At 47.2% G+C, this 14,414-nt stretch overlaps 1 protein-coding gene across 5 annotated transcripts in view; it reads right to left on the bottom strand.

The window, feature by feature from the left end:
* Nucleotides 1–14,414, bottom strand: part of glis2b (GLIS family zinc finger 2b) — a 265,569-nt gene continuing 251,155 nt past the window's right edge. For all 5 annotated transcript variants that reach the window (XM_072481431.1, XM_072481435.1, XM_072481433.1 and 2 more), the window contains exons 5-7: nucleotides 7,929–8,062; nucleotides 4,772–4,890; nucleotides 1–4,137 (exon numbers count right to left, since the gene is read on the bottom strand). In XM_072481431.1, coding sequence (XP_072337532.1) covers nucleotides 3,323–4,137; nucleotides 4,772–4,890; nucleotides 7,929–8,062 — 1,068 coding nt within the window. In that variant the 3' untranslated portion in view covers nucleotides 1–3,322. The remainder of the gene's footprint in view (nucleotides 4,138–4,771; nucleotides 4,891–7,928; nucleotides 8,063–14,414) is intronic.

Genomic DNA, 14,414 nt, shown 5'->3' with positions numbered 1-14,414 from the left:
TAAGTCAACAAATTAAATTTTATTAACATCTTTCCCTTAAATTCTGTAGTGTTCCTCTAAAAAGAGGACTTCAGTACATGGCATCAGCTTGAGCCTTAACAACTAATGCTACCCAGTAAGTCTCCATTAGGGGAGCCACACCTACTTATATTCTAGTGTAAAAAGGCACTTGCAACATGTTAAAAAATACTGTTGCGAAAACATGGAATGTGCAGTAATCTGATCCAGGCCCAAATGGACCTTGTTCAATGATTCACACACTGTACAGTCCACCTTGAACAAAGCTTAATCCATTATCATTTAGCTTATTAATACTCGGGGAGGGGGATAGAAATCCAGACCTACTGGAGTCTTGAGTATAGTCAACAGCAGCTCACTGCACAGCCTGCAGAAAGATAATTGTTTCTTTGTCTTGCACATAAAATTAATAAACTACTTATAAACAAACGAAGAGGTTTACAAATGGTTTGGCAAGCAGCACACACGATGTATGCTTTGTCACACGCACGCACATTTCAACAACGTGATCTTGTCTTCCCATTAACAAGGATGCAGAGTAGTACTATGCTCGAATTGCACTGGGTTGAATGATGCTCTTTGCCATGGGTCTTCGTTGCATTGTCACTCACCAATCGTTCTCGCTGAGTTGTAAACCTCCCATTGCCACTGATTCTCCAGTTTGCTGTGTGCTCTAGTGTAATTAGCTACTGAACTGAGTAGCTCCTCTGTATTTTTAATGACATTGTCCCTTCACTCCACAGCCTATTTTTAATCGGACTGTAAGTGCACTGCTTAAAGGGATTTACTGTTTATCAAGCTGATTGCTCTCAGCATCCACCCCATTGACCAGTTTGATGGTGTGCATGTTGAATAGCCCTCTGGTGGTTTGGAGTCACACTCGCTTTGTATTACTGCGCACTGGCCCACTCCATTTATTTCAGTGCATGCCCAAATGACTCTTGACTGGTTACTCTTTAGTTTGTTTTCCTTTGAGAAGCTGCACTAAATTGATGGTTGGGCATCTGGGATAACATGCACCTGTGGTCCTCGAGTCACAATGAGAGCAACTCGTATTTACAATTAGTCAATGAGAGTTAAGTGTTGGAGTCAGGATCAAGTGCCCTCCAGACTCGATAGTGTTGACTTAAAGGTAACTCGACTAAAATACACTGGTGATCAACATCTTACATTTATATAGCACCTGTAATGTAGTGCCAAGACGCTTCATAGGAGCGATTAGCAAACAAAATGTGGCACCAAGCCATATAAGGCGACATTAGGGTAGATGACTGAAAGCTTGGTCAATGAGGTAGGTTTTAAGGAGTGTCTTAAAGGTAGAGAGAGAGATTTAGGGAGGGAATTCCAGAGATGAGGGACTTGGCAGCTGAAGGCATGGCTGCCAAAGGTGAGTGATTAAAATCAGGGATGCTTTTGAGGTCAGAATTAGATACTGAATATTGAATGGAACTAGCGTAAAAATACCAAGTGTCAAAGATTGTTGATTTCATAAATATCTATTAGCATGAATTCAAATGCATCCGTTGTTCCACATAGCAGCTAGTTTCTACAATGAACAGAAAAGACGTTCAATAAAATAGTAAGGGAAAAGCAAAATGTACCATTTAAAAGTTGCACTGTTCGCAAAAACAGCAGCATATAACTGACCCGTTCAGATTTCCTAAAAGCTCAGTGCTGCCCACCTGATGTCTGATCAAATATTTAGAGACAGCAGTGAAAAGGGATGGAGGAAATAAATGTTTGAAACCAAAAAGGATACAGGGCTATATGGGGAGAGCGCAGAGCAGCTGGATTAGTTTGGGATTGATAGAAATATGGAGAGAAAACGGCTATGGGATTAATTTGCAGATAGATATTGCGCTATGGGGAAAGTGCAGTGTAGGACTAGTTTGGGACTGATATACGACTTTGGGAAGAGCAGGGTGTAATGGGATAATTTTTGGATTACACTAACAAAGAGCTGTGCAGTCATGGGCTGAATGGTCTTGTGTACTGTTAACTTCTGCGATTCTGTAAAGAAAGCATAATCTTCCAGAGGCAAAGACTGCAGATAATAAGTAAACTCCATGAGCAAATCTCTTATCAATGGCAATCCACTCACACAAGCACCTAAACCTTAAATAAGTAATAGGAGATTTTTATATATCTATAACATATATTAATAATGGTGCATATAATCTGCACTTCCTGTAGATGTTACAGTTGTTTCCTGTAATACTTTCGCTGTCACACTGTTCCTAATCCCTCTATTATTAGTATTCTTCTGATGCAGCACACGCACTGTCATGGAATTTGCTTTTATATGAATATTTACTATAAGTGTGGATCTTTATATAAACTATATACACAAGACTTTCAGAAATATATTTGTGATTTTAAAAAATTTTGTAATGTCCTAATTTAATTATTTTTCACACTTTTTTGTTGGTTGGAGGGATGGAGTTAGATGAGCGATCACTGCTTCAATTCTTGGCAAAATGCCGAGAGTTGTGCTGATATTTATTGAGAATTATGAGCCTTTCGATTAATGGGCTGAATAAACTGTGTTCAGGAGATCAAAGCAAAGCCTAAGATCCCACCTGCTGGGTTTACTACAATACAAAGTGCTTCTCTGCTGCAGAACAGGCTGATTGGCTGGATCCTGGGTGCTGAAAAACCTGTGTCATTCTCTCTCTCTCTCTCTTCCCCCCCCCCCGCCCCAACAACTCCTCGGCCACACCCTAATAATCATTCTGGTGCCAAATCCATTATTTCTCAGCAATGAAGTTGATATGAAATTATCTAAACTGCATGACTGCAATTTTGAACCTCATCTGTTAACTGATCTCTGGTTTTTGATCCCAATAATTGATAAATATCTTGATTGACTTATCTCGAAGATCTGGTACGTAACAAAAAGAGATCTTTGCTATTTAAAGTAACAGCAATCCAAAGTGTCCAGGAGAGTTGTGAGTCTCCCATTTATAATTTAATTAGTGTCATGATGACAGCATCATTTGCGTCTGGCTATTTTCAGACTTGTGCAAGCTTTGAGTCTTGAGAAGGACTGGGCAATCAGATGCTAAGAGTGTCTCCCCGTGGAGTAAAATCTGCACTTGCTGCCTTGAAAATTCAACGTGTTGGTCACCACCATCCATTTTCTTTTAGTTTGAAGACAAAATAAAACTGGCTGGTGTGTTCAATCCAAGAACAAGAGATTGGTGAATTACCTGTCTTTTGTTTAACCTTAGTACTGGCTTGGTACCCCAGGCTTATTCTAATTGTTGCCTCTATTGGTGAACACCGCAGCAGTGATTGACCACATTCAGTTTACAACAGCTGGTTTGAGCAATACTGACCCTGGAGGAATGACCACCCAACCAGGAGGGAGAGAGTCGACACCAGGAAGGGTGTTAATGCCACTTGACAAGTCTATCACAGCTCCTGGGTGCATCGAGAGGCTTTCCGTCATAGGTCTTAGTCGTGCCTCAACCCTCTCATACAATCCTTTCTCGGAAGGGCGACCCTTAACCGTCCCATCCCGTTTTCTACAGGCTGCTGCCTTCCCTTTTGATGCCGACAGTCTTTCGAGGTTCCCGTGAGAGCCAGCCACCAGGGACATCAATGGAAGTCCAAGGGCACTTGCAGAAAATGGCGATGCCATTAAAGATGTCTTGGCTAGGTTCATTGGAGTGTTATTGAGAGAAATGACAGAGCTCGGAATGGCTGTGATCGCAGCAGGTCCAACAGTGCCACATGTCAAAGGGCTGAGGTCCAGGGGTGCAGGGTGTATTGGAATTGGCAGCGAGGCTCCCAGAGCCTGGAGGGGGTGGTTTCCAAAGATGGCAGCTGGATTTGGAATGATGATCTGTGTCCCATTTAAGTAAGGCATTTCTGACATTGGATTCTTGGCTGACTGTCGAAGTTTCAGCATTCCCTGTTGTTCTGGCGATACAAAGTGCCCATGAGCTTTGATGTGCTTGCGGAGGGAGCTGGGATCGGTGTACCTCTTATGGCATCCAGGCATCTTGCAATAATACGGTTTGTCCACATAATGTGTCCGGGTGTGTTTGAATCGGTCACTGGAGTTGGAGTATCGTTTATTGCAGCCTTCATAAGGGCAGATGTAGGGCTTCTCACCTGGGAGAGAGGCAGAGGGGATGTTCAGCCATTGGAATGTGGGAAATCACATGTCCCTGAGTAACAATATCCAAACCAACAGCAATAGGACAATACTAAATCCTATTCCCCTGAGAGAACACAAAGAACTTGTTAGGCAAACCAAAGCAGGTATTTCCAGCTGCATTCTCAGTACCACTGGGTCCAAGTGGGGATTTGATCCATCAATCCTTATCTTCACATGAATTACTTTCTGCAATCCTGGCTCCCACAGGCCAAAAAATGAGATGCAAATGCTGAGATAGACCAGGGAAGATTGACAACCACTGCCCTGCCCCCAGCAACTGGAGATTGACAAGACCACTCCCCCGTCCCCCCTCACTTATCTGTGACCGTCCATCCCGTACCTGTGACTGCCAACTCCCTCCCATGCCCCACTCATACCACTGCCCCTCACCCCAGTCCCACTCCGTATCTGTAAACAACCCCCAGCTCCACTCTCATCAGTGACCATCATGCCCTGCACTGGCCCATTGACCTGTGACCTCTGCCTCCCACACACCCACTCTGACCTGTGGTTCCCCCCAGACCACACTGACATGTGAACCCTGCAGCCACCCCACTGATCTGTGACCCCTGCTCCCAGCCATTTTACCTGTGTGTGAGCGGTTATGGATTTTCAGGTTCTCCAGGCGAGAGAAACTCTTGTTACAGGTCAGGCAGCGATGTGGCTTCTCATTGGTGTGAGTTCGGATGTGGATCAACATCTTGTACCTGAAGGTCAATGGAGACACTGATCAGTCAGTAACCCTGACACACTGCACTGAGTGGGTGGGCACCTGTAGCTCAGCAAGAGAGAGAATGGGTGCTGCAACATCTTCAAACAGAAGAAATATTTACCCCCACAGCTAAACCACAAGAGGAAAAAAAGCAAAGTATTATGATAGAAATCTGAAATAAAATACATTCCGAGACCATGTGAGCCAGACGCTTCCCTCCCTCTCTGCTGCAACCACTTACACCTCCACTTGACCATTCTATGTCTTTGCTTGTCCCATTACTCCCCCCACAACTTGCCTTTCATCATCCCTTTTGTCATTTAATTACGCCTGCTTTCCATCCGATCACACATCATTTTTGAATGTCTTCCTGCCGAAGGAAGCTTCCCACACCCATTGCCCCACATGCACAATAACCCGTCACTGACTCTGATAAACTGTTCAATCTTCAATTTCTTCCAGTTCTGGTGACAGATCATTGACCTGAAGCACTGGGCTGGGTTGTGCTCAATTGGAACAAAACTACTTTCTCTGCAACTTCAGCTTGAATCTTACTTCAGTCTGACTCTGTGGGAGTAAAGTGTGAGGGCAACTGAGACCTTGGAGAGGTCCTTAACAATGAGATTTAAAGGTCGTGAACGAAACAGGAAAAATAGAGAAGGAAATTGGGTGAATTTGAATCAAATTAGGTCCAGAAAGAAGGAAAGAGAAGAAAGATTGGATAATGAGAGAGAGAAAGGCAGGAAGAAAAAAACAAGGCAAAAATTAACATTTAAAGATTTGCCATTTTAAAATCTCTGCTTAACTCTCTGCTCATCCCAGGCGGCACGGTGACGCAGTGAGCATTGGTCCCTCACGGCGCCAAGGACCCGGGTTCGATCCCAGACCCGGGTCACTGTCCGTGAGGAGTTTGCACATTCTCCCCGTGTCTGCGTGGGGCTCACCCCCACAACCCAAAGGTGTGCAGGGCAGGTGGATTGGCCACGCTAAATTGCCCCTTAATTGGAAAACAAAATTGGGTTTAAAAAAACTCTCTTCCCATCCTGCTCCATTGTTTAAACTGGTCACTTTGTGAGCCAGAGGTTGATTGGCATTTCATTAACTATTAATAGGCTATTTATGCATTTATTACCAGCCTTCACTATCTGCTGTCAGTTTCATTGGCAATTAATGTGCAACCCAGCAAGTTGTTAAAAATACCAGTGAGTCTGAGGGTGAGCGTGACTTTGCATGAAGCAAATGGGAGGACAAGGTAAGTCAAGCAGCAGGTTTCGGAAATTCACAACTCCTATCTGTTAATCACCTGAATTTGCTGTTCGATTTCCACATTCATAGCAGGGTGCCTCATTAACACACCAAGATAGTTTCAGCAAGATCTGTCTCAGTATTGTTTCTCTCTACAAATGCTGCCTGGCCTGCCGAGGGTTTCCATTATTTTCTGTTTATATTTCTCATTTCCAGTATTTGCAGTAGTTTGCTTATGGTGTTAAGAATTAAGGAAAAATAAGATTTAAAAAGTGAAATTGGTATAAAGTAAGATAAAGGGGATAGAAGGAGATAAGTGCCGCTGGATGAAGAGGCATTTTGATATGCAAATTAGCATTCTAGGGGAAAATAATGTGGTGCAGAAGAGGTGGAGAGATGAGGGAATTGGCACTTATATGCTAAAGGCTATGGGGGAAAAATGCCCAGGTGGCACAGTGGTTAACACTGCTGCATCACAGTTCCAGGGATCCGGGTTCGATTCCGGCCTCGGGTGCCAGTCTGTTTCTCCCTGTGTCTGTGTGGGTTTCCTCCGGGTGCTCCGGTTTCCTCCCACAGTCCAAAGATGTGCGGGTTAGGTGGATTGGTCTCGCTAAACTGCCCTTAAGTGTCCAAATATTAGGTGGGGTTACTGGGTTAAGGGGATAGGGTGGGGGCGTGGGTCTCGGTGGGTGCTCTTTCAGAGGGTTGGTCCTGAATGGGCCGCAGGGACTCCGCCCCGGACCCCGATGGGCTGAACGGCCTCCTTCTGCACTGTAGGGATTCTCTGATATATCCATTTTTTTGTAAATTTAGAGTACTCAATTCTTTTTTCCAATTAAGGGGCAATTTAGCGTGGCCAATCCACCTACCCTTCACATCTTTGGGTCGTGGGGGTGAGACCCACGCAAACACGGGGAGAATGTGCAAACTCCACACGGATAGCGACCCGGGGCTGGGATCGAGCCCGTATTCTCGGTGCCCCGAGGCAACAGTGCTAACCACTGCGCCATTGTGCTGCTCTTGTGATATATCCATGGCACATCATGAGACAGGGGCACAGTAGAGGCAGCTGCCATCACAGCCACCCCCAGATGCAGGAAACAGTCTCCCCTGAAAACAAGTTATTGGTAAAAGGGTAGGCGGTAAAAATCCAAAACTCGAACCCAGAAGATTAAACCTTCGCTGAAACTGAAGACTGCTTCCTCAAATGTGGAGAAATAACTTGTGCGAGCTCATTATCTGTTGGATTTAGCTCATAGAGTTATATAATATTGGTTGTTGATGGGGAAAAGGGAATCTCAAGAGTTCAGGAAATGTAGGTAGTTGGGAATAAAGAGATAACTTCATGTATTACTGTGTGTGTATAGCCATCAGTGTAGTTACGTGTACTGGTGTAGTGTATTGTAGTCCTTCTTGCCGTGTGTTTCCTTTTAAGTTAATAAATATTCTTTATTAATTGATCACAAAATGACTGGACCTCCCTGGTTTGCATATCTTTTCTCACAGTATTACCAAATTGAAAATATACACCACTCAGAACCTGTGTTCCAAGTTACCCTTCTGGGGGTTTTGGGATACCTTCGCATTTAACATCAGCGGGATGCTTAGCAACAATTAAGTTAGAGTTTAGCCTCAGGGAAAGGTTGGGAGTGCTAGGAGTGCTGGGTGGGGGGGGTCCAATGCTGTAGTTAAGACATACATGTCTTTCCATTGTAGCCCACGCCTCCCTGCTGTTTGTGCTCCATTTAAGCCAATATCTCGCCGTGTGAGATCAGGGGTTTCACATACCTGGCATTGAATCCCTTTCCTCTCCGTGCACAGCCTTCCCAGTGACAGCAGTATCCAGTTTCCTTCTCGGGTTTTACATGAAAGTCATTCACATGGTCCACCAGATCTTGGAGTGATTCAAAGAGCTGGTTACACTGTAATACAAGAGGTCACCAGAAGAGGGAGAGGTCACGGTTCCTTTCACAGACTATTGTTCCAGGGCATCAGAAGTAAAATGCAAGATTTGCATTTCTATAGCGCCTTTCACAACCTGAGGACATACCAAAGTACTTTACAGCCAATAAAGTGCTTCTGAAGTGCTGTCACCATGGGAATAAAAAAAACCACGGCAGCCAATGTGTGCGCAGTTAGCTCCCATGAACATCACCACAATATGAGCAGTTAATCGATTTTCGTGATTTTGGTTTGTTGTAACCTGACTGGAGGTCTCAGGTCTGCAACAGAGTCCCTGCGGCCTTGGGGTCCGCCGCGGAGTCCCTGCGGCCTCGAGGACGTAACTACCCCAGCCAGGTGTGGGTCAGGCTCGGGAGACCCTTCAAAAATTAGGACTTGCGCCGAGTAGATTAAATAAATATGGAGCTTTTCTAACAGTCATCGCTTCGGTGTGGTCGTTTGCCTGGAACATTACATGCATGACAGATAAATATTGGGCAGGTCACTGGCGAGAACTCCCCTGCTCGTCTTTCAATAGTGCAGTAACATTCTTTATATCCACCTGATAGGACGCAGTACACCTTGGTTTAAACTCTCACCCAGCTGTGCAGCAGTCCCTCAGCATTGACTCTCCAACAATGCAGCATTCACTCAGCACTGACTCTCCAACAATGCAGCACTCCCCTCAGCACTGACTCTCCAACAATGCAGCACTCCCTCAGCACTGACTCCCCAACAATGCAGCACTCCCTCAGCACTGACTCTCCCACAATGCAGCACTCCCTCAGCACTGACTCTCCAAAATTGCACCACTCCCCTCAGCACTGACTCTCCCACAATGCAGCACTCCCTCAGCACTGACTCCCCAACAATGCAGCACTCCCTCAGCACTGACTCTCCCACAATGCAGCACTCCCTCAGCACTGACTCTCCAAAATTGCACCACTCCCCTCAGCACTGACTCTCCAACAATGCAGCACTCCCTCAGCACTGACTCTCCAACAATGCAGCACTCCCTCAGCACTGACTCTCCCACAATGCAGCACTCCCTCAGCACTGACACTCGCACAATGCAGCACTCCCTCAGCACTGACTCTCCAAAATTGCACCACTCCCCTCAGCACTGACTCTCCAATAATGCAGCACTCCCTCAGCACTGACTCTCCAACAATAAGCACTCCCCTCAGCAATTACTCTCCAATAAAGGGTGGGGGATTGGAGGCATGGAAGTAATGAATAAGCACTCCCCTCAGCACTGACTCTCCAACAGTGCAGCACTCCCTCAGCACTGACTCTCCAACAATGCAACACTCGCTCAGCACTGACTCTCCAACAATGCAACACTCCCCTCAACACTGACTCTCCAACAATGCAACACTCGCTCAGCACTGACTCTCCAACGATGCAGCACTCGCTCAGCACTGACTCTCCAACAATGCAGCACACCTCTCAACACTGACTCTCCAACAATGCAACACTCGCTCAGCACTGACTCTCCAACAATGCAGCACACCCCTCAACACTGACTCAATGAATGTGCAACACATGCTGAGCACTGAGTCTCCAACAATGCAACATTCACTCAGCGCTGACTCTCCAATAATGCAGCACTCGCTCAACACTGACTCTCCAACATGCAGCACTCCCTCAGCACTGATTCTCCAACAATGCAGCACTCGCTCAGCGCTAACTCTCCAACAATGCAGAATTCACTCAGCACTGACTCTCCAACAATGCAGCACTCGCTCAACACTGACTCTCCAACAATGCAACACTTGCTCAGCACTGACTCCAACAATGCAGAATTCACTCAGCACTGACTCTCGAACAATGCAGCACTAGCTCAACACTGACTCTCCAACAATGCAACACTTGCTCAGCACTGACTCCCCAACAATGCAGAATTCACTCAGCACTGACTCTCCAACAATGCAGCACTAGCTCAACACTGACTCTCCAACAATGCAACACTTGCTCAGCACTGACTCCAACAATGCAGCACTCGCTCAACACTGACTCTCCAACAGTGCAGCACTCCCTCAGCACTGACTCTCCAACAATGCAGCACTCGCTCAGCACTAATTCTCCAACAATGCAGAATTCACTCAGGACTGACTCTCCAACAATGCAGCACTCGCTCAACACTGACTCTCCAACAATGCAACACTTGCTCAGCACTGACTCTCCAACAATGCAGAATTCACTCAGCACTGACTCTCCAACAATGCAGCACTAGCTCAACACTGACTCTCCAACAATGCAACACTTGCTCAGCACTGACTCTCCAACAATGCAGAATTCACTCAGCACTGACTCTCCAACAATGCAGCACTAGCTCAACACTGACTCTCCAACAATGCAGCACTCGCTCAGCACTAATTCTCCAACAATGCAGAATTCACTCAGGACTGACTCTCCAACAATGCAGCACTCGCTCAACACTGACTCTCCAACAATGCAACACTTGCTCAGCACTGACTCTCCAACAATGCAGAATTCACTCAGCACTGACTCTCCAACAATGCAGCACTAGCTCAACACTGACTCTCCAACAATGCAACACTTGCTCAGCACTGACTCTCCAACAATGCAGAATTCACTCAGCACTGACTCTCCAACAATGCAACACTTGCTCAGCACTGACTCCAACAATGCAGCACTCGCTCAACACTGACTCTCCAACAATGCAGCACTCCCCTCAGCACAGTCTCTCCAACAATGCAGCACTCCCCTCAGCACAGACTCTCCAACAATGCAGCACTCCCCTCAGCACAGACGCTCCAACAATGCAGGACTCCCCTCAGCACAAACGCTCCAACAGTGTGGAACTCGCTCAGCACTGACTCTCCAACAATAAGCACTCCCCTCAGCAATTATTCTCCAATAGAGGGTGGGGGATTGGAGGCATGGAAGTGATGAAAATGGGTAGGAAAACCAATGGCAGGAGGGTGGGGAAGGGCTGGCGGTGTGTTTTTATAAGCCATGCTGGTTGGGGTTTGTGTTTGGGGGGAATGATGGTTATTTTGTTGTGGGTTCTGTCGGATGTTATTGTTGAAAAGTGTTAAAATTATAAGTGCCTCAGTAAAATATTTTCTAAAATAAAAGCACTGACTCTCCCAACAATGCAACACCCCGCTCAGCACTGACTCCCGCAGCAATGCAACACCCTGCTCAGCACTGACTCCCCCAACAATGCAGCACTCACTCAGCACTGACTCTCCCAACAATGCAGCACTCGCTCAGCACTGACTCTCCCAACAATGCAACACCCTGCTCAGCACTGACTCTCCCAACAATGCAGCACTCACTCAGCACCGACTCTCCCAACAATGCAGCAATCGCTCAGCACTAGCCCTCCAACAATGCAGCACTGCCTTCAGCATTGACCCTCCAAAATTGCACCACTCCCCTCAGCACTGACTCGCCAACAGTGCAGCATTCACTCAGCACTAACCCTCCAACATTGCAGCACTTCCCTCAGCACTGACTCTCCAACAGTGCAGCACTCCCTCAGCACTGACTCTGCAACAATGCAACACACACTCAGCAAAGTCTCTCCAACAGTGCAGTATTCCCTCAGCACTGACTCTCCAACAATGCAATACTGACTCTCCAACAGTGCAACACTCCCTCAGCACTGACTCTCCAACAGTGCAGCACTCACTCAGCACTGACTCTGCAACAATGTAATACACCCTCAGCAAAGTCTCTCCAACAGTGCAGTACTCCCTCAGCACTAACTCTCCAACAATGCAATACTGACTCAGCACTGACTCTCCAACAGTGCAGCATTCACTCAGCACTGACTCTACAACAGTGCAGCATTCACTCAGCACTGACTCTCCAACAATGCAGCACTAGTTCAACACTGACTCTCCAACAATGCAACACTTGCTCAGCACTGACTCTCCAACAATGCAACACTCGCACAGCACTGACTCTCCAACAGTGCAGCATTCCCCTCAGCACTGACTCTCCAACAGTGCAGCACTCCCTCAGCACTGACTCTGCAACAATGCAATACACCCTCAGCAAAGTCTCTCCAACAGTGCAGTACTCCCTCAGCACTGACTCTCCAACAATGCAATACTGACTCTCCAACAGTGCAGTACTCCCACAGCGCTGACTCTCCAACAATGCAGCACTCGCTCAACACTGACTCTCCAACAGTGCAGCACTAGCTCAACACTGACTCTCCAACAATGCAACACTCGCTCAGCAGTGACTCTCCAACAATGCAACACTACCCTCAACACTGACTCTCCAACAATGCAACCTTCGCTCAGCACTGACTCTCCAACAATGCAACATTCACTCAGCACTGACTCTCCAACAATGCAGCTCTTGCTCGGCACTGGCTCTCCAACAATGCAGCACTCGCTCAACACTGACTCTCCAACAATGCAACACTACCCTCAACACTGACTCTCCAACAATGCAACATTCGCTCAGCACTGACTCTCCAACAATGCAGCTCTTGCTCGGCACTGGCTCTCCAAAAGTGCAACATTCGCTCAGCACTGACTCTCCAACAATGCAAAACTACCCTCAACACTGACTCTCCAACAATGCAGCACTCCCCTCAGCAATTACTCTCCAACAATGCAGCACCCCCCTCAGCACTGACTCTCCAACAATGCAACACTCGCTCAGCACTGACTCTCCAACAATGCAACACTACCCTCAACACTGACTCTCCAACAATGCAGCACCCCCCTCAGCACTGACTCTCCAAAAGTGCAACACTCGCTCTGCACTGACTCTCCAACAATGCAACATTCGCTCAGCACTGACTCTCCAACGATGCAACACTCGCTCAGCACTGACTCTCCAACAATGCAGCACTCGCTCAACACTGACTCTCCAACAGTGCAGCACTAGCTCAACACTGACTCTCCAACAATGCAACACTCGCTCAGCAGTGGCTCTCCAACAATGCAACACTACCCTCAACACTGACTCTCCAACAATGCAGCACCCCCCTCAGCACTGACTCTCCAAAAGTGCAACACTCGCTCTGCACTGACTCTCCAACAATGCAACATTCGCTCAGCACTGACTCTCCAACGATGCAGCACTCGCTCAGCACTGACTCTCCAACAATGCAGCACTCGCTCAACACTGACTCTCCAACAGTGCAGCACTAGCTCAACACTGACTCTCCAACAATGCAACACTCGCTCAGCAGTGACTCTCCAACAATGCAACACTACCCTCAACACTGACTCTCCAACAATGCAGCACTCCCCTCAGCAATTACTCTCCAACAATGCAGCACCCCCCTCAGCACTGACTCTCCAACAATGCAACACTCGCTCAGCACTGACTCTCCAACAGTGCAGCACTAGCTCAACACTGACTCTCCAACAATGCAACACTCGCTCAGCAGTGACTCTCCAACAATGCAACACTACCCTCAACACTGACTCTCCAACAATGCAGCACTCCCCTCAGCAATTACTCTCCAACAATGCAGCTCCCCCTCAGCACTGACTCTCCAACAATGCAACACTCGCTCAGCACTGACTCTCCAACATTGCAACACTACCCTCAACACTGACTCTCCAACAATGCAGCACCCCCCTCAGCACTGACTCTCCAAAAGTGCAACACCCGCTCTGCACTGACTCTCCAACAATGCAACATTCGCTCAGCACTGATTCTCCAACAATGCAGCACTCGCTCAGCACTAGCTCTCCAACAATGCAGAATTCACTCAGCACTGACTCTCCAACAATGCAGCACTCGCTCAACACTGACTCTCCAACAATGCAACACTTGCTCAGCACTGACTCCAACAATGCAGAATTCACTCAGCACTGACTCTCGAACAATGCAGCACTAGCTCAACACTGACTCTCCAACAATGCAACACTTGCTCAGCACTGACTCCCCAACAATGCAGAATTCACTCAGCACTGACTCTCCAACAATGCAGCACTAGCTCAACACTGACTCTCCAACAATGCAACACTTGCTCAGCACTGACTCCAACAATGCAGCACTCGCTCAACACTGACTCTCCAACAGTGCAGCACTCCCTCAACACTGACTCTCCAACAATGCAGCACTCCCCTCAGCACAGTCTCTCCAACAATGCAGCACTCCCCTCAGCACAGACTCTCCAACAATGCAGCACTCCCCTCAGCACAGACGCTCCAACAATGCAGGACTCCCCTCAGCACAAACGCTCCAACAGTGTGGAACTCGCTCAGCACTGACTCTCCAACAATAAGCACTCCCCTCAGCAATTATTCTCCAACAGAGGGTGGGGGATTGGAGGCATGGAAGTGATGAAAATGGGTAGGAAAACCAATGGCAGGAGGGTGGGGA

Source organism: Scyliorhinus torazame, chromosome 17, assembly GCF_047496885.1.
Source record: "Scyliorhinus torazame isolate Kashiwa2021f chromosome 17, sScyTor2.1, whole genome shotgun sequence".
Classification (NCBI taxonomy): domain Eukaryota; kingdom Metazoa; phylum Chordata; class Chondrichthyes; order Carcharhiniformes; family Scyliorhinidae; genus Scyliorhinus; species Scyliorhinus torazame.
The sequence above is the reverse complement of the archived record's forward strand: the minus strand, read 5'-3'. Positions and strand labels throughout refer to the sequence as shown.